This window comes from Taeniopygia guttata, chromosome 7 (genome assembly GCF_048771995.1).
Source record: "Taeniopygia guttata chromosome 7, bTaeGut7.mat, whole genome shotgun sequence".
Classification (NCBI taxonomy): Eukaryota; Metazoa; Chordata; class Aves; order Passeriformes; family Estrildidae; genus Taeniopygia; species Taeniopygia guttata.
This window is the reverse complement of record NC_133032.1, coordinates 11,222,203-11,241,143: the sequence shown is the minus strand read 5'-3', so window position 1 is coordinate 11,241,143 and position 18,941 is coordinate 11,222,203. Positions and strand designations below refer to the sequence as shown.

Genomic DNA, 18,941 nt, shown 5'->3' with positions numbered 1-18,941 from the left:
CAGCAAGCTGCCTTTTGTGGACCCCCATTTCCTGGCCCACCCATGCTGCCTTCCCCCCTCCCTGCTCTCCAGCCCCATCATCCCTCCCCAGGAGCTTGGGAGACAGTGGGGCAGCTCCCAGCCCCGGCATGGTCACAGGCATGAGGGCAACAGCCAGGATTCCCATGGGATGGATGGGGTCTAGCGTGCATCCAACTGGGCAGAAGCTTCCCAGCAGGCACCTTGCAAGTGTCTGGGATGCCTGCGATGGGTCCCCACCTCCTGCCAGTCTGCAAACAGCTCACAGGACAGTTATTATGGGATGGCAGGAGAGCACCCGAGAGAAAGTCTCACACAAGTAGGTCAGCAGCACTGAGGGTCCACCTCCATCCTTCTGTCACCCTAGAGGAATGGAGAGCCCTTGGCAGCAGCAAGAGCAGGGTGCTGCATTCTGAAATACCCTATGCTGTCTCCAATCCACTTTTATTCACAATCAGAAAATAACTTACCATATAATAACACAGACACACACAGCACAGCCCCGGGCACCCGCCCCTCCGGCCACGAAGCCCAAGCCAGCCCAGAGGTGAGAGGTGAGCCCCAGCCCGGGGAGCTGTGCCCCTTCTCCATCCCATGGGGTGCTCCAACCCCATCCTGCTCCGAGCACAACCTCGCATGTGGTTGGAGGAACTTGTGCACAGTGCTAGTGTGTGTCCCCCCCACTTCCCTCCCACCCTGGGCTCCCCATGCCCTGCTGTGTCCACGACCCCATCCTGCTCCACACCGCTGGGTGCCAGCGGGCAGTCCCCCACCCCCACGCCCACCCTCCGCCCCCCCGAGTGGTGCTGGTGTCGGCGGTCTGTACAGCATGGCCGTGGGCTGCCCGGAGCCGGGAGCCTCGGTGCTCTCGCGTGGGGTCGGGGGGCAGCGGGCAGCCCTGCCCTTCCCGGGTGACGACAAAGTGCTGATTTCGGAGGGTGCTGAGCATGTCCTCTCCTGCTCCCCCGGAGCGGAGGGAAGCGGGTATCGCGGCTCCACCTCCCCCCCAGCGCCAAGGCGTGCTTGTCCCTGGCACCCTGGGGTGGGCGCCCATCCCTGCCTGGCTACTTGCAGACGCTGACCCACTCGGTGATGCGACACTCCTCGCAGGCCACGAAGCAGCACCAGTGGAACTTGCAGTTGCAGCGCTCGCTGCGCGTCTGCCGCAGGATGTTGTGCCCGCGGCCGCAGCACAGGCTCTCGCAGTTGTCCATGCCCGGGCTGGTCTTGTTGCACAGGCGCCCTTGGGTGCCCAAGGAGTCCAGGGCCGGTTCTCGCTCGCAGAAGTCGGGTGACTTCTCGAAGTAAACCAGCTCGCTGATGCCGGCCCGGCGGCGGTGCCGAGCGTGGCCCGGCTCCAGCTGCCCGGCGTTGCGGTTGTGCGGCCGGATGAGGGTGGCCCCGTAGAAGCGGTCCTTGAGCAGAGACCCCACCAGGCGAAACTCAGGTGTCACCTGCCAGCATGTCTTCAGCTGGCAGCTCCCTGAGGTACCGTGGCATTTGCACTTTCTCCTCATGTTGTCCATCACCACCTGGGTGGGGAAGGAAGGACAGAAGTTAGCGTGAAGGGACGCGTTTTGGGGACTGGAGAAGCCGCTGTGGAGCTCTGTGTGGGTTGGCACTACGGGAACATCAAGGGCTGGCATGAGTAGCCATCAAAGCTCTGGAACTGCAAAGCCAGCAAGGCTGCACCCTGTTGCTGTGCCCAGTGCAACTCATGTCCCACACCCTGTCCCGTCCCATCCTGGTAATACCAACTGGCTTTTATGTTTCATCAAGGGATTGGCACCTAAAGGAGAGGGTGAGCTCTTTGAGCACAGGGAGGAGAAGGAGCCCGGATCTCACCTCCCACTGCTGCTTGGCTCCAGCAGCATCAACCAGATCCTGGACCCCAGTCAAAAGCCAGCATGGCTGCATCTGTGCAGCCCTACTGGGACCTCCCCAGTGCAAGGGTCTCCCACGCACCTCACCAGACAGTAGCACCACAAGTGGGGCAGGTGGGAGGGATGCTTCCCCTTCTTTTCCCCTCCCCAAGGCCTTCATCCCATTAAGCCCCTGTTCTGGGAGTCCTAGGAGCAGCTCTGCTTTTCGCTCTTGTCTGCTCTCCTTCAGCCAACCTGGCCACAGTGCCAGGGGGCTGCGGGGCTGCCTGCCAACACCACCCAAATTCCAAACAGGGTTCACATCCCTGATTTACAGTTTGTAGAGGCTGCAGTGCGGCCAGCGCTACACATCCACCCCCTTCAAGGGCCAGGGTGCCTGGGCTGGTCTCTGGTTGTGGTTTGGGCCAGCCTGAAAGCACAGCTCGTGCAGAGGTCAGAGGCCAGTGTAGGGCTCCTTGGACTCCCCGGGCAAGGCTGCTGAGCCCCCAGGCTGCATGCTGAGATCCCCTACATCCCCCATCCCTGTAAAGGATACTGCTGTGGCCAAGCCAAGAGAACCAGCTCATGCCCATCAATCTCCAGGGGCACAACATGGCCACACATCCCCACACAACCTGGAAAAACAGTTTATAATGTCCTCTGCTCTGTCCCAACAGGGATTCCCTGCTGAGTTTTGTGCCCCCATATCCATGTGCTCACACAGACTTCAAGGAGTACCCTTCCCATGCGGACACCCAAACCTCACCAGGAGTTCAGATGGGGCTTGCAGACTGTCACAGTCTGATCCCCATACCCAGGGCCCTGCTCCAGGGCTTGTGGGGGGATTCCAGGGGACACCTCTCCCTGTGAAAGGTGCTGTCCTACAATGCCAGTCCTGCACATCTACCTGGCTTCATGCCTGCCACATGCTGCCTATTCCTGCCCCCTCCCTGGGAGGGACACACGTGACAGGAGTGCCTTGTTTAGGTATGGGTGGGTAGGTTTTATTCTTTGTTTTCTTGTTTTTGAGCAAATCTCCAGGTTGCTAAGCAGTTTATGGTAATGAAGGCAGGTCAGGGAAACACGCCTGGAGCTTGGGGCACATGGCGGAGAGGTCTGGGCTGGGCTGGAGCTTGGCTTTCATCCTGTTGAGAGTCCTGCTCCTGCTGGGAAGAGCCTCCACCTCACAGGTAATGAGCTACCTGGCCTCTCCACCATTTGCAGGGTGTGACACCAGCTGCTCGCCACTGTACTTGTCACTATCCTTGGGAACATACTGGCACTGGGACCCCATCCTTTCCCACATTCCCTCCCTGCCGGCTTGGCTGGACCGGGAAAAATCTGCGTACAGGGCTGTGGCTGGCAGGCTCACCACTAAGATGGAGGGGACAGTGGTGTGACAGCTGGACAGGGGTTCATTTGGGCCTACAGCTGGTCACAGCAGGGGCTGAAGAAGGTGTCAGGTGTGGCCATCTCCATCACCCAAGCCATCACTGCTGAACATCCCGAGCCCCAGCACCGCAACACCCATCCACCCCTGACCAGCGATGGCTGATAGTCTGCTGCACAGGCAGCACAGAGGGGACAGGACAGAGCTGGGAGATGCAAAAAGGTCCCATCTGAGCCCTGGCCCCATGCTTGTGTCATTGAATTTTCTCCATGCACCCTTACCCATCCTTTCCCTGTCTCATAGACACCCAAGTTTGACACATGCCTGGACTCGCTGGTGCTTTTTTCACACATTCCCAGCTCCTCCCAGGCACGCTCATAAGAACTTTATCATAGGTCTTTGTTGTGAGGGTAATGGGTAGTTCCTGGCTTCCTTTCATCCTCTCTTGCTCTCTGATCTGGTGAGTTAGGAGGACCTGCACAGTCTCTTCCTCACTCCTGCTGCTCCTTGCTGGGGAGCCTGCTGCCTGCCAGGGATGCACAGCACCCACCTCAGCCTTGAGCTGGACCAAGCCATGATTGTCACAGAGCTTCCTATTCCTCGGGAGCAAGGTCACCACCGCCACTATCAGAGGATGCTGCACATGCCTTGTGGCAGCGGATAAAAAGGAAAATCAGTGTGTTTCTGCCTGGTTTCGAACCAGGGACCTTCCGCGTGTCAGGCGAACGTGATAACCACTACACTACAGAAACCACATCTGATGGCACCATGCATGGAATTGTCACCTCCCTCCAGCACTGTAGGGTCTGAGCCAGGTTTACCCACATGCACAGCACCCTTGGGATACACAGGAACCACAGAGAGGATGCTCAGAATCAGTGAGATGCTGGAGAGCTCTGGGTGCTGCAGCTTCTTGGTGCGTGGAAAGGGATGGTGCATGGCAGGGCATGGCATGAGGCATGCACGTCCACATCACTGCTCTGCTAAAGAGGTTCAAGCCGCAGGACTTGGAGGGGAGGACCACAGAGCTGCTGCAATGAGCACAGCTATTCCTTTCCTGGGAAATCCCAGGAGATTGTTCCTTATTACACTAGGAAAATTGCTCCTAATAGTAAGTGGTGCTTGGGTGGGTGTGGGAGACACAGCATTGCTTTAAGAGCAGATGGGGAGTTGGAGAACCCATCCCCAGTGGGAACACATCTCCAGGACCAGCCCCTGGCAATAAGCACAGCACCAACAGACACAGACCAGGTACAGCATCATCTCCCTGTTCCAGTGCCTGGTACCCACAGCCACCACACATGGGCTCACACCCTCATCTCAACAAGGTCCCTGAGCTGGGCAGCCTGTCCAGGCATTGCTTCCCCACCTGCACAGGTACCGTTCCCTCCTTTATTCCTTTAGTCTTCTTCTGCCTCTTCTACCTCCCAGGCTTCTTTCCTCAGTCCAGATCTTGTCTCTGAAGCCACCAAGAGCTGACACTGCCAGTCTCGTGCCTGCCTGCCCTCAGGGACAAGCAGACCCCAGGCATTTTCACTGTTACTAGATCCCACAGGAAATGTTTCATGACATCCTGCCAGAGCAAATATTCCTCTCTTATCTTCCCATCCTTCTGCAGGCTGTGAGGTTTCCCTTGGGAAATAGGGAACACAGACCACAGGTTTCTGAACACTGCCAAGAGTCCCAGAGATCCAGGGCATGGAGAGATGTAGGGGAATCAGGATGAGCCCTGGAGTCAAAATTGGAACGAGGGTCTTGCCCAGATTGGGCCAGAGCAGTCTGCAGGGGATTTAGCTGCCTAACACTGAATGAGCTTTCACCACAAACAAGAAAACAAAGCCAAACAAATAAAAAGCTTTGGTATTCCCCAGGCATTTACAGCTTGGCCAGACTGGGGTGGCTTCTCCAGGATGGTAAAGCTGAGCTCCAGCATCAGGGTAAGCCACACATTAAGGTCCTGCTCTGCAGCATCCTCCCCTGACAGCCAGCTTCAAACATGCTCAAAGAAAGAGGCACATCCAAATGTCTGAACCATCCCAAGGAAACATTCCTTGTGGAATTCTGACCTTTAATTATTTATTCCTACAGCCACTACACATCCCTTGGCACTGCCCTGGAAGCACATGGCTGGGGTCTTGGGGACATGTGTCCTGTTGGACTCAATGGATGTGATCTCTGAGGCACCTGCTGTGAGCAAAAGCAGGCAGGGAAATGTAGCCATCGTCCCAGCCCCTCTTGCCTGCATGCTTCTTGTCTCCAGTGTCAGGCTGCTTTTAAACCTCAGCTTCCAGACAGAATGAGCTACTAATTAGTACCTTTAACGAGACTTGACATCATAAGAATAGTGGGGAGGCTGTCCTGCGTGCCTGAACAGGCTCCAGCACACTGCTCGAGATGGGGGACAAGGCTGTGGGCTGTCACCTCTGCTCCCAGGGGCATGCTGTGATTCCCAGCTGGTATAGGAGCCCACTGCCTAACTCAGTCTCATTCACATCTGCTTCCTTTGGGCACTGGCTCCCTTTCTGGAGGAAGAGACATGTCTGGGTATTGCAGAATCTGTGCTGTTTGATGCCATGTCCATGATGCCAGTGACTTTCTCCTCCCTGTCTTTAGCTTACCGCCACTGCAGCTGCCCAATACCAGTTCACCCAGTTCCTGAGAGGCAGGAGCCAGAATCATTGCTGTGCCTCCCCAGTAGCACCACTGCAGCACAAGCAGGTGACAGTGGCCTGGGACAGCGTCCCTTGGCAAGGCCACAGCAGCAATTGCTCCCAGCAGGGGTTTGACCTGCACATCCTTGCAGCCCTGTCCTGCTAAGGGCATCACTGCCTTTGTTCTGGGCAAAACTGGGGAGAGGGGGTGCCTTGGGGGCAATCCCGACTCACAAATGGTTCCCCAGCAGCAGCACGAGTCCCTCACAGCCTTCCCACACATGTCCTGGGGACCCTGTTCCCACCATCATCTCCCCGCAGCCGTCACCAGCGCCCCACTCACCTGCCGGCCCACGCGGTTGTTGTGCAGCCGCATGCGGGAGTGGATATCCCTGTAGGTTTCCCGGGAATCGAGAAAATCCTTGGAAAACTTCTCTCCATAGTCCACATCAGGGCTGCAGCCTCCCCATTCCCAGGAGTCCTGGAGGCCGGGGGTCTCTGCCGGCATGTGCTCCATGTGCACGCCGTGCACCATGCCTTTGCCGCGGTTCATGGCTTCCAGCTGGAGGCGATGCAGCTTGCGCCGGAATGCCTCCTCATCGCCACGGCGCTTCTGGTCGCAGCCGCAGGCCTGCAGCTTCCCCAGAGCGCAGGCGTTGGACACGGCGTGCACCACGCCGGCCGCCGCTATGGCGTAGGCAAAGGCGCTCTCCCGAAAGCCTGCAAGGAAGGAGAGACCGGGGCTCAGGCTGGGGGATGGATGAGTTCGTCATCACACTGGGGTGTAGGGATTTGGAGGTTCAGCTCGTGTCTTGCTTTTTCCTGATGCACCAGCACCCACATAGGCCATGTCTGAATTACCACTCTCTACTCTCCGGCCCCATCCCCACAAGGACATACTGCTGCCCTGAGGGCCAGCCCTGCCCTAGCTGGGACCTCGTCACCATCACTTCCACCATCACCCTGCTCTCACATCACTCCAGGAGATGCCACCACAGCACTGCTCAGGCATCAGCATCATGGCTCTGATGGGAAAGGCAATCCCTCCTTCCCTCTCCACTCAGTTTCCTACTATACTAAATATAACACTGGCCGAGAGATATTTCTGCTGAAGAATGGGCCACTTCTGCTTACTCACAGTGTGCAGATTAGGCAGTAAAAAGAGCAAGCTGCACTGCCTGTCCAGCCCCATTCATCTGCTCGTACCCCTTCCAACCCTAAACCCTGGCAGGTCCAACAAGAAGCTCTAAATGTGACACCAGGCTGGGAAAAAATGAGCCTCCCTAGTCAGTTAGAGCATGCCGTGACCACACCATGCACTGCCAGAGCCAGCAGCTGGTTGTCGTTAAACATCAGGGAGTGAAGACATCCACAAGTGTCATTAGCTGGGGACAGGGCAGATGGGGACAGGGACAGGTCTCACAGAAGGGGCTTCATTGGGCTCCATGTGGCTGTAAGCAGAGGATACCTGAAAATCTCTTGGCTTCACTGAAGCCAGGTGAGGACCCTCTCCTCCCTGGGAGTTTCTATTCTATTTGAAATGCAAAGTAATATTTTTGTTTGTGGTTTCCAGGTCAGGCGGGGAGCCTGCAGTGACCTTTGCACACTGACTAGCCCCAGCATGAGGCAAGGATGGAGGGAGAGACAGATTTTGTGCCATGGCGTCACATGTGAATAAATAAATAGCTGGAGTTCCCAGCCTCTCTCCCTCTGTTGGACATGTGCAGTTTGGCTTTGACACAGCTGAACAGACAACAGGTTTTGGGGTGTTTTCTTTACCAAATCCGTGCCATCAAACAGGGGTCTCGGGTGAGTGCCCCAAAGCTCTGCCAGCTCCCTGCCTGTGCCACAGAGTCAGGAGAAGTGAGAGTGCAAGCGCTGCTGTCGCCTGTCCTTGGCAGCGCTCCCCATCACGCATGTCTTCTCCGCGCTTCGCTGCCGCCCGCTGAGCAAACGCTATGATCTTATTAAAGGAAAATGAAATGCAGCCCGGAAACCTGCATTTAAAGTCGTGCTGCTCTTTTGTGTGTTAATTTGACACTGGTGCATTTAAAAAATTAACGAGGCACTGCTTAAAAGCCAGCAGGAGCCTCTCCCAACTTCCCCTTGGTGTGGGACAAGCTTGCTCTCAGCCTGCCTCTTTCCATGCACAAGTTAAACAACATTTTTCAGTGGGCAGGTAATGGGGCTGCTGGTGCGTACGCTGTGCCGTGCAGCCTCCCCAGGGAGAGTGCTGGCAGGCAGTGCCTGCAACACACCCACTGCGCTGCTGGAGCATGAAGGCCCACATCTGGGGAACTTCAGTCCCCAGGTGAGCAGTGGAGGATGAAGAACCAGCACAGAAAGGTCTCCTGGATTCCCTCCCTGTCAGTTCTCTGATCCCACCATCTGGGCCAGCTTCAGGCCTTCATATGCCAAACCTGGGCACAGCCCAGTTTGTCACTGCCACTCTGCTGGGCATCCCCAGGTCCTTGCACAGCCAGCGCCTGGGGACAGGGAAAGCAAACCCTTCACCCAGTACAACACTCTCCTCTCAGCCCTGCCTCTTTCTCACACATGTCTCCAGTCTAAAAAATAATTTCCGGTGTGGCGTGTCCTTAAAATCTCTTCTGGAGCCCAGACACAAGCTCTACCCCACCCAGTCCGTCTAGCAAACCCATGTCCTTAGAGTTAAAGAGGTCAGCTTGATTGGGCGCCTTCCATGGCTGGGAAACCCACGGGTTAAGGCCCCCAGTCCTCCTTCTTCCTCTAGTGCTCTCCAAGTACCTGTGAGCTGATGGGTGATGTATGGGTCCTTGTCTCTGGAGCTGGCACTCCCCAGGCTGTGGGCAGGGGACAGACTGGTCCCCAAGACATGACATTACAGCATTCAGGAAGTTTTGTTCCCATCTCATCATGGTCCTTTCCTGCTCAGATCTCTCTGCCTGGCCCCACCATCCTTCCTTGCCTTCTCCCCTTCTTCCCTCACCTGCTGGCATGGGGAGCTGTGAGCAAAGGGGAGGAGGGGGTCAGGGCAGCACTGGGATCACAGCAGCCATGCCAGTACAGTTTTGCTGGGAGGTTCACTTTACATTCCTTGCTCTACCCCAGCTACACCAGAGACAGAGGATTGAAGCAAAGCAACAAGCCACATGGCTGCAATAACCACCTGCCTTGTGGGCTCAGCAAGGGTGGAAGCTTCCAGGAACCACAGCCGAGAGTGGCATGTGGTGGCCAGCCCTGAGCACTTTGGAGAGAGGCTCTCCAGCTACCCCAGCCACCTAAGACCTCAGCAGTGATTTTTGAGTCACCATATCCCTTCAGAGACCACAGAAGAGATGTAGCTGTGGGAGGTACAAGAAGTAATGCATCCTGCAGGGAAGAGAGAAAGGAGGACACAGACCTGACCCCAAAACCAGCATCCGGCCTGCTGTGTACTTAAAGACCATGCTAGGCAAGGAGGACAGGTCTGAAATCTCTTCCCCAGGTCAAATCCCCTTTCTTAGGAGGGAAAGTTTTCCCTGTTAAGCTATGCCTAAGAGATGGCAGGTCATTTAGCAAGACCCCAAGTCCCAGCAGAGCTGGCTCCACCACGGATGCTGCAGTTCCTCCATCTTTCAAGCAGATGTGCAATGAAGGCTACAGGGCCAGCTCAGGCACAGCTCTGGGCTCTGCAGTCTGTAGACCAGGGCGAGCTGGAGGCATGGCCTTCCTCCCACAGTTCACCATCACATCCAGGCAACAACTCTCTCCCAGCACTCATCACTGCAATGCCTGGGTGGCACTGAGGGAGCCAGCGGGACAGCCTCATATAGGCCCACCCTAGGGTACCCCAGGGATGCTCAGCTGCCCCCTTCATGGCAATACCCCCCAGGAGTGGGGTGCAGTTGCCAGGAGCTGTGGGCACATTGCCCTATCCCTGATATAAGGCAGAGGAGAGCTTCTCCTGCCACCTCCTGCGAGGCCTGCCGAGACGGCCAGTCCCAACACGCTGCCTCTCCCCCAGCCCTGCTCCCTCCCCTCCCCTCCCCTCCCCTCTCCCTAATTAAACTGCAGGTGAACCTGCCAGGGTCTGGCCCAGCACCAGGCACTAAATGCCTCCCTGCAGATCCCAACTTGCCTCCCTGCACCTTCTTGAGCGTGCCAGGGACAGCCCGCAGCCTTCGCTCTGGTCCGCCCACGGCACTGTGAGAGAGCAGCCCTTGCTGCTCGCAGGCTGCAGGGAGCCGAGCTCAGCCCCACATCGCCAGGAATCCTGCCTGGCCCCAGGGTCTCGCTTGCACCAGCAGTGGGGAGAAGGTCCAGGGAATGAGGGAGCCCACAGGGATGAAGCCAAGCATCCACAGTACCCGCACACGCTTCAGGGCCAGGTGGGCAAAGCCCTTGGTTTGCCCGGGGGTGCACAAAACCCTGCCAGCAGCCCAGCTGCAGGTGTGCCAGGCCAGGCGCTGCGGTCTGCGGGCACCGGAGCTTGGCTGGGGCTCTGCAGAGCTGGGTGCTGGGGTCCTGAGCTTGGCAGCAGCTCCCTGGATAGCTGTAACAGCACCTGCCTCCCTCAGCACACAGCAAAGCTTCCCCAAGCTCCTTTTCACAGCTGGCTGGGCACCAGCACCTGGTGTTTCCATCCTTGCAGGGAGTTCTACACTCCCTACTGGAAAAAATCAAGTTTTGGCCATGGCCATGCCAACCCCTTGTCACCAGTGAGCCCTTCTAAGGTGGGCACAGGGCATGGAAGCATCACCCATCTCTCCAAAGGCTGCAGGAACCAAGAATCATGTCCCCTCCAACCATGAGCCTTTGAAGGCCTTCAAGGACATCCAGCCCCTCCATGGGGGTTCCTAATTTTTTCAGAGCTCCATGTAGATGGGGCTGAGGTTGGGACGAGCAAAGGGGAATAGTCAGTCCCATAGCACACCTCAGACAGCCCCTGCCCAGCAGCCAGACAGTCCCAGCCCTGATGGCATTGTACCCACCCATGGGTGCACACACACTGGACAAGGACCAAGACTCAGTGACCCACCACCATCTGCAGCTTGGTTTTTGTCAGGCAACCAGGCATGGGTCAGCCCAGCACAGTGCCTGACAGCCCACAGATGCTGTGGTGGGACAATAGACAATATACCATGCCAACAGGCCATCCTCTCCAGTGGGGTGGACACAATCGTGCTGCTCACCCTCGGACCAGGAGCAGGGGACCTGTTTCCACTGCTGGTGTGGATGCCTCAATCTCACTGCTCCGTCCCCTTACATCTCCTGAGGCCAGAAGAGAATGCCTTTGTCAGCCAGGCAAGCACATGGAGGAAGAGGGAGGTACAGCAGAGCAAGATGAGACCAGTGACAGCACTGGAGATTCCTGGCAGAAGTGACAGTGGCAGAGAATGGGCAGGAAGGTGGTGAGCACATCAGCAGCCAGCTGGGGAGCCGGGGAAGACTGGCAAAGGGTTTCCAATAGCACTGTTGAGCCTGGTTTAACATGGAGGGGACATGGGCCAAGGAGGATGGGGTTGCAAATGGCACTGGAGACTCAACAGAGGTTACAAAGGACATCTCATACCCCCAAGGATGCAGCATCAAAAGACCAGATTTGAAAAACGCACAGACCATGATGGTGTCACTGTAAGAGCAGGGATGGTAAACTCCTGGGCATCCTCCTTGCCCTCCACTGACCTGCTGTTTTGCCTCACAGCCACTGTTTCCCATGCCCCAGGGATGGCAGCATCTCCCAGGTCTGTGCTCCGCCCAGGATGCTGGCAGCATCCCTGTCTCCAGCTATGCTGCTCTGAAGCCACCCCAGACTCCTAGCCCTGTCCTGTTTGAAGCCTCTCCTTCCTGTCTTCCCAGAGCTTGTACTCAAACTTCTGGGATCAGCTCAGCAGGATGGTGAGATGGGCACTCATCTGCCATTGTCCTCTTTGTCCCCAGGGATGAGGTCCCTGGCACCACTGCGTGCCTGGATACTGGGCAGTGTGGGACGGGCACCATGGGACAGCTTGGAGCAGTGTTGCATCCTGTCGGGCTGATGCCCACCCTGGAGAAGATGTGCGAGATGCAGGAGGACAGGACAGAGTCGGGGAGCGAAGCCAAGTGGGGAGAGCGGGAGGGAGAAGCCAGCTACAAATAATTTAAAGTGAGATTCACGCACGGCTGAACTGATGGCAGAAGAAGTGGGAAAAGGAATGAAAGATTAAAGGGGTCTGTCACTTCGGGTTACAAACAATGATCCTACAAGCACGTTGCATTCCCAGGCACGGCAGGATGGGGCAGGGCACAGAGCAGAGACCTGGTCCCTGGAGGTCAGACACATTAAAGTCTGCAGCATGGAGCCTGCACCCCTCACTTCTACCACTCGCCTCTCCTCCAGCACTGGGCTCCTGAGATGCATCCCCACTCTGATGGCTGTGCCTGTAACAGATGGAAGGCAAAGCTCACAGCTCCAGCACTGCTACTGAGGGACATGAGTGGGTTCAAAGTAGGACAGGGCTCCAGTATCAAGGCTTGCTCCATGCCAGAATGGCTCCAAGCAGCTACATGAGATAGCTTGGGTGCTTGGGGCTCATGCTGCAACCTCTGCTGCCAAAACAGGAGTGCCATGAGATGCCTGCCTGCTCTGCTGCTCCAGCCCTACCTCCATCCTGCCCTGCTGCTGCATGTTGTGTCTCCATCCCAGAGAATGGGATCCTACCAATGCTGAGAGCCTGGGCTGAGCCATATCCAATAGCTCAAGACGGGGGGCAGGAGTCCAGGGTCTGTGGGAGTCCCCACATCCATTGGTCACAGCCCTGACAGCAGGAAGGGCTGCAGGAGCATCTGAGACACAAGTGAGGTGCAAGGCACTGGGGCCACCAGCAGACAAGGTGAGCTGAAGGAGGGATGCAGGTCAGTGCTCTCTGCTGCTGATGCTTCTCTTCCAGTGTGGTGGTACCCGAGCAAGGAAGCTTGTCTAGGTGTGTGAGCAACTTGAGCCAGCAAGTCAGTGTCTCCTGCCGCCTGAGGAGACTAGAAGTGAACCACATTCCTCAGAGGACCTGGAAATACCTCGATGCTTATCAGGGTTGACAGTCCCCACCCTTCCTGCCAGGCCCTAACCTGGGCACTGCTCACAGTAGGAAGAGATGATGCCCTTCTCCAGGAACTAAGGTCCTGAGAGAGACCAGAGCTGCTCCATGGCAGGACCACAGCCGTGATGCCACACATGCTCTGAGCTAGCATTCCATCCAGTGAGACTGTCCAGGCTGCTCTGGACATCTTTGGACACCAAAACACTTCTGTGATCCCCTCTCCAGCCTTCTCCCAATTGCTACATCTGCCTGTGGGCTCCTGCCACCACATCCCCTCAGTGACATGTAAGCTTCAAGCTACCAACCTCTCCTCTTTGAGGCTCTCCTCATAGTCCCAAAGAAAGAAGATGCAGGATGTGGAAGGATGTTTGAAGAAGAGTTGGATGGTTGGAAGATTGAACTCTCTGCTGGGCATCAGGCTGAGAGGCTCACGAAGCACATATGTGAGCAGTTTCTTAGGTAGTTTTCACGTTTCTTGGGAGCTGGAGGAGTGGTATTTGTGCTGGCACCGGCCTGCCCTCAGCACCCTGACTGCTGGCCACTGGCACCACATTGTCCTTCCTGACCATGGTCTGTGGCAATGAGCACTTAGAAACATGCTGAGGCACAGGTTTCAAGAAAGGGTACTCAGCTGAACAGATACATTCAAGTCCCCTAGAAGATCCCATCAGGTCACAACCCTAATCTGCACCATGCAGGCCAGCTGCTCTGATACAGGCAGCCAGACATGAGTGCGAGGGAGATGAGATCCTGGCACCAGGATCCTTGTCAGGAACGTGGAGAGCTAGGAGAGTTCTCTCGGCAGTACAGCTGGGGGCTCTGTGGGCAGGTGAGCTCCCAGGACAGCCTGTATCCCTGTCCCCTCTGCCATCACCCTGCTTTAGGGTCCCACAAAACAGTAACCCCTTAGCTCTCTGCACTGGAAAACCAACACAAGGGCAGAACACCAGGGTGACAGGCTCACAAAGCTACATCCCACTATTAGGGGTGTTTCAGCTCATCACAACACACTAAAACACATCCCCAGAGCAGGACTGAGTCAAGATGTTCAACTGTATCCACCAAACCAAATCCCAGAGCATGGCATCCACCTTCAGACCTACCAACTGTGCTGCACACCCATGGCACTGCTCCAAACACCAGCCTACACCACACAGGGAGAAGATGCCAGAAAGCGGGAGGGCCTGGAAAGAGTCTCAGGAGCAGCTGGAGCTGGTCAGGGAGGAGCAGCTCAGGACAAGGGCCAGTGCAGGTACAAAGGTGCATGGAGCAGCTTTCCCAACTGCACTGCTCCTTCGTCTGGCAGACTGTAACATTTGTCTGCCTTCATCCATGGGGATGCCGAAGAGCTTGCCTCATCATCCCCTGGGCCAGGGAAGAGCTGTGCAGGGGGCCAGGGGGAGCCCATGAGGGCTCCAGAGAGCAGCTGATGGACAGTGGGACAGGAGGGGAATGTCCGACCCTTACCTCTGCTGAAGATGATGCTCTCATATGGAATCTTGTTCTTGGTCTCAAGGCTGGAGCAATTCCAGCGCTGGTCCCGGAACTGGTGCTGGCACTCATGGATGGCAATCTGGATCCCCTGGATGGCTGAGGCAGTGACGTCGGGGTGGCGCACACACACCTCCAGCTGCCGCCGCGTCAGCCCCGGCAGGGTCAGGCACACCGTGTTGGCATTCAACACTGGCTCTGATGGCAGCTTCAGGCCCAGGATCTCATTGGAGCAGGAGCTGGCAGGGAAAAGGACACCCTTGAGCTCAGAGCAAGCAATGTGTCAACCATTTGGTTTTCCATTCAGGAAAGGGCAAAAGTCTGTGGGGGACACATATGGGGAAGGGAGATACTCCTCAATCTACACGGTGCCTGTTGCCTATAGGGAAGGCTGGAAAAACCCTGTACTCATCCAGGCAGAGAAAACTAGCAGCACCAGGGCTGCAATAGCCTCCAACAACATAAGTACAGTACAGACACCCTGGCAGCCTTTGCCCAGCAGCAGCCAAATCTGCCCATTCTGCCCCTGGAGCTCAGCATCTCCCAGGCTTGCACTCTCTCTGCATGCTCCACCAGGGATCTCCCACATTGGCCATGCACTGCAGACTCTTAGCACACAATGCCCCAACTCGCCTTCCACAGAAAGCGTGGGCTTCCCCGTGGGAGAATTGAAAGACCCTGGAGCAGGAGGACCATTCCAGGTCTGTCTCCATCCATGTTGCTGGCTGATCCCCTCCCTGCATCCCTCCAACACCGCTGGTCCTTATAAGGGAGGTAAAGGGAGTGATCAGTTTTCCTTTTCAGCTCTGCAATGAAATATGGAGCCAAACAGTGTGCCAACTATCCTCAAGCTCCCAGCAACAATCCCAAGCTCACTGTCACATCCTAGCCCCACTGAACCAGATACCTGTGGCCACAGAAGCACAGAAAGCAGCAAATGGATGGGTGCAAGGAGAGGCACATGGTCCATGGCAGGGGTACAGGTACTTACACAAATAGAGATGTGGCCTGGGGAAATGGGGAAGTAGGTGGAGTGTGTGGAGATGGGATGTGGAATGTGGGATGTGGGGAGACAAAGCATGTCCAGGAAGACAGGCCTGGAGCTAATATGGAGGTACACATGACAGACAAAGCTGGAGAAGGAGATGGTAGGAAGTGTTTGCCCAACTCCAGGGAATGCCTTGAAGGACTCTGTGAGTGTCCAAGTGGATGACCCACAAAGCAAGCAGCAGACAGTGGGATGCCCAGCAGCATCCAGCATCTTGCGGTACGGTCCACTAGGAGCTCAGCACCACCCCACTGCTTGTTCAGGAGAGCTTGGGCCCTACTGGGAGCTCTCCCCAGTAAAGTCTCTCCCTGTTTCCTGGGACAGGCAAGAGCTGGGTCCCTGGGAGAAGCAAGGAGCTCAAAGTCTTTTGAACTTTGATTACAGAAACAAAACTTGGAGGAGGATGCTGGAGGAAGGACTGCAGCTGCCAGGTCTTGGGGAGATGGGTTACTCCCCCTCTGTTCCCTCAAACCCTGCAAGCCTGGTGCAGGTACATGGATTAGAAGCAGCTGTCAGGGGATGAGGTCCCCAGCTCAGTGCACACCCAGCTCTGGAGGGAGGGTTCAGCCCCAGCGTCTCTGCTGAATTACAGCTTGCTCAGGGCAGAGGGAGAACTGTCAGGATCAGGTTGCTGCTTTCTCCAGCTTCCCAAGCGCTTCCATGGGTAGTATATGAATATGCCCCAGTACAAATCCACAGTGACTCCAATAGGGAGAGTCGAGGTGGAGCAGAGAAAAGAGAGACAAAGGGAATACATCCCTCCAAAACCCCTACACAGGAGAGGACATCTTCTTCCCAGCTTCCTGCACTCATTCTCACTGTCAAGCAAGCCCTGGCTGACAAAAGATGCAGAGCAGGACATAGCTACCACCATCTCCAACCCCAGAAGCTCCTACCCCAAATGCTGCAACAGCTTCGTTCCCTTCATGTCCTGAGCCTGACAGAGCTCTGCCATCTTTTCCCAGGGCGTCCTGAGATGGTCTTTCCCGATTGCACTGCAGGGAAACTGAGGCAGGGGCTCCGGAGAGTAGAGGGAAGGTCTTTCTGCCTCTCACTCCACCCAGGGCTCAGGAGGGCCAGGGACCGGCAAGAAGCTGTCACTGTCACACTTCTTAGGAAGATACAGTGCTCCCCCCAGCTCTCTTCCCCCTTTAAATCTGGATTTAAACTTGATTTCACGGTGACAGGCCCCCAGGTCACAGGCTGCAGCGGCTGCTGCTTTAATTAATACAAGTCCCAACGTTAACAAATTATATTTAAAGGGGCTGGAGGGAGGGGGAAGGGCGGGGGACCCCCCCCCCCCACCCCGACTCGTACCAGCACCAGGATTAACCCCCGGCTGCCTGCAGCGCACAAGTTTGGGAGCGGGCAGAGGGAAGGCAAAGACGGACAGGGATGGTGAATTTGGGGGTTCACTTTCTAGAAAGCAGGTGGCCCCCTCTTACCCCTCTAGCATTTAGGACAGGCGGAGCCAGGGAGAGGACGCAGGGGGATCCAGTAGGCATGACCCCCACGACAGTGACAGCCCAGCCGGCACTCCCCCGTCCTCCGCGGGCGAGAGGGGAAACTGAGGCAGTCCGGGCGGGCGCTGGAGCGTCTCCGGCCGGGGAGGAAGGGGGACAGCCTCCTGGAGCGGGAGAAGCTGCGCATCCCACCGGCGTTCCGTCGGGACGAGGGAAGGCGAAGGGGGGCAGCGGCCCTGACAGCCCCTTGAACGGGGGGCCGCAACCGTGCGGGGCCGGGCTGGGGCGGCGGGACCCCCCCAGGAGCCCCCGGGCAGACCGCCCCCGGTGCGGGGCTGGGCGCGGCGGCTTCCCGGCGCCCTCCCCGTGGGGCCGGGGCTCTCAGCGGCGGGGCTGGGGATGGAGGGGTGCAGCTCCTACCTGGGTACCCAGAGGCTGAGCAGCAGCGAGCAGAGTCCGTGGGCCAGGGCCGGGCGCATCTTCGCTGGGGCAGCGGCTGTGCGGGCTGCGGGCGGGCGGGCGCCTTTGGGGCAGGGGCGGCGGGGCTCGGCGCTGCTCTCTGCCCGCTTTGTTTGTTGTGGGTTGTTTGCTTGTTTGTGTTTTCCCCTCTCCTCCCTCTCACTGGCTCCCTGCGCGCCGGGGCTCGGCTCGCCGGGGCGGCTCTGCCATCCTCCCGGGATGCGCCCCCCGCCTCCCGCCGCCCCGGCGCCCTCCGAGCCCGGCGAGGGCTGCGCGCCCCCCGCCCTGCCCGCCGCCGCCCCGCCGCGCACAGCCCCCCGGCTCAGCCCCCCATGGCGGGACGTGCCGGGGGGCCGGGGGGGCCCTCGGCCCGCGGGGCGCGCTCCCCCGCCGCTCCCCAGGGCGCCCCGGGGCTCCGGGGCCGCGGCGGGCGTGGGCAGGGCTCGCCGGGCGAGCGGCTCCGCGGCTCCCGCGGGGCCCGCAGGCACATGGGGAGCCGCGGCCCCCCCGCCGCCCCCCGCCGCCGGTGTCGCCGGGCCTCCGGCGGAGCGAGCAGGGTCGCGGCCGGAGCGCCCCGGGAGCGCTGGGCGCGGAGCGGCGGCCGCAGCGGCTCTGCCTGGGATCGCGCCGCGCCGAGCATTACTCAGCGCCCGGAGCCCGAGTCCCGACACGTCCAGACAGGAGCCCGCGGGGGAAGGACGGGGCAGAGGGTGGCAGCGGGGCGGGGAGCCGGCGTGTCGCACGCAGCCTACCGGAGAGGGAGCGGGCGGCGGGGGGGCGAGCGGGCACGGGCGGCAGGAGAGTGGGCGCGGGGCTGGGGGGGAAAGCAGCGTGGGGTGGGCACGGCGTGGGTGAGCGGGCACGGGGTGTGAGGTAAGCGGGCACGGCGCGGAGAAGTGTGTGCGGTGGGAACGCTCGGCGCGGAGGAGCGTGCGGAGGGTGCGGGGTAAGTGTTCGTGGTGCGGGGTGAGCCTGTGCGGCGTGGACACGGAGCGCGGGGAGAACTGAGTGTACGTGGCCCGTGGGCTTGTGTGCACGGTGTGGGGGACCGTGCGCGGGGCGGGAGGGGAGCGTGCGTGGAGTGGGACCATATTCGTGGGGACTTGGGGGACTGAACGCCGCTGGGAGGAGTGTGCTCAGGGCACGGGGAAAGGCGCTGTGGGCGTGGGGTTTAGTGGCGTGCACGAGGAAGCAGAGTGCACGGAGTGTGGTGAACGTGCATGGCGTGGGATAAGCGTACACTAGGTGTGGAGTGAATGTGCTCAGCGTGAGAGTGCACCAAGTGTGGGTGAGGGCACAGGGTGTGGAGTGATGGTGCATGGCTTGGTTGAGTGTGTATGGGACAAGGGTGAGTGTGCACAGCATGCATGAGTAGGGGGGACCCTTGTACCTGAGCACGGTGTAAAAGCAGTGTACAGGTGAGTGTGCATGGCAGGGCTGAGTGTGCAGGGGGTGTGACGTGTGTAGGGTGTGGGGTAGGGCATGGGGGATGTAAGCGGGCACTAGGTATGGCATAAGGGTG

General features: G+C 58.3%; 1 protein-coding gene and 1 non-coding gene across 2 annotated transcripts; both read right to left on the bottom strand.

The window, feature by feature from the left end:
* Nucleotides 1-443: 443 nt before the first annotated feature.
* Nucleotides 444-18,101, bottom strand: WNT10A (Wnt family member 10A). The gene is made up of 4 exons (XM_030277311.4): nucleotides 17,381-18,101; nucleotides 14,426-14,688; nucleotides 6,265-6,641; nucleotides 444-1,550 (listed from the first exon to the last, which is right to left on the bottom strand). Exons 1-4 carry the CDS (start codon nucleotides 17,437-17,439, stop codon nucleotides 1,083-1,085), a joined length of 1,167 nt encoding a protein of 388 aa, XP_030133171.1. The 5' UTR covers nucleotides 17,440-18,101; the 3' UTR covers nucleotides 444-1,082.
* On the bottom strand, nucleotides 3,950-4,022 carry TRNAV-GAC (transfer RNA valine (anticodon GAC)). The gene has a single exon. It is a non-coding gene; the product is annotated as a tRNA-Val (tRNA).
* Nucleotides 18,102-18,941: the final 840 nt, after the last annotated feature.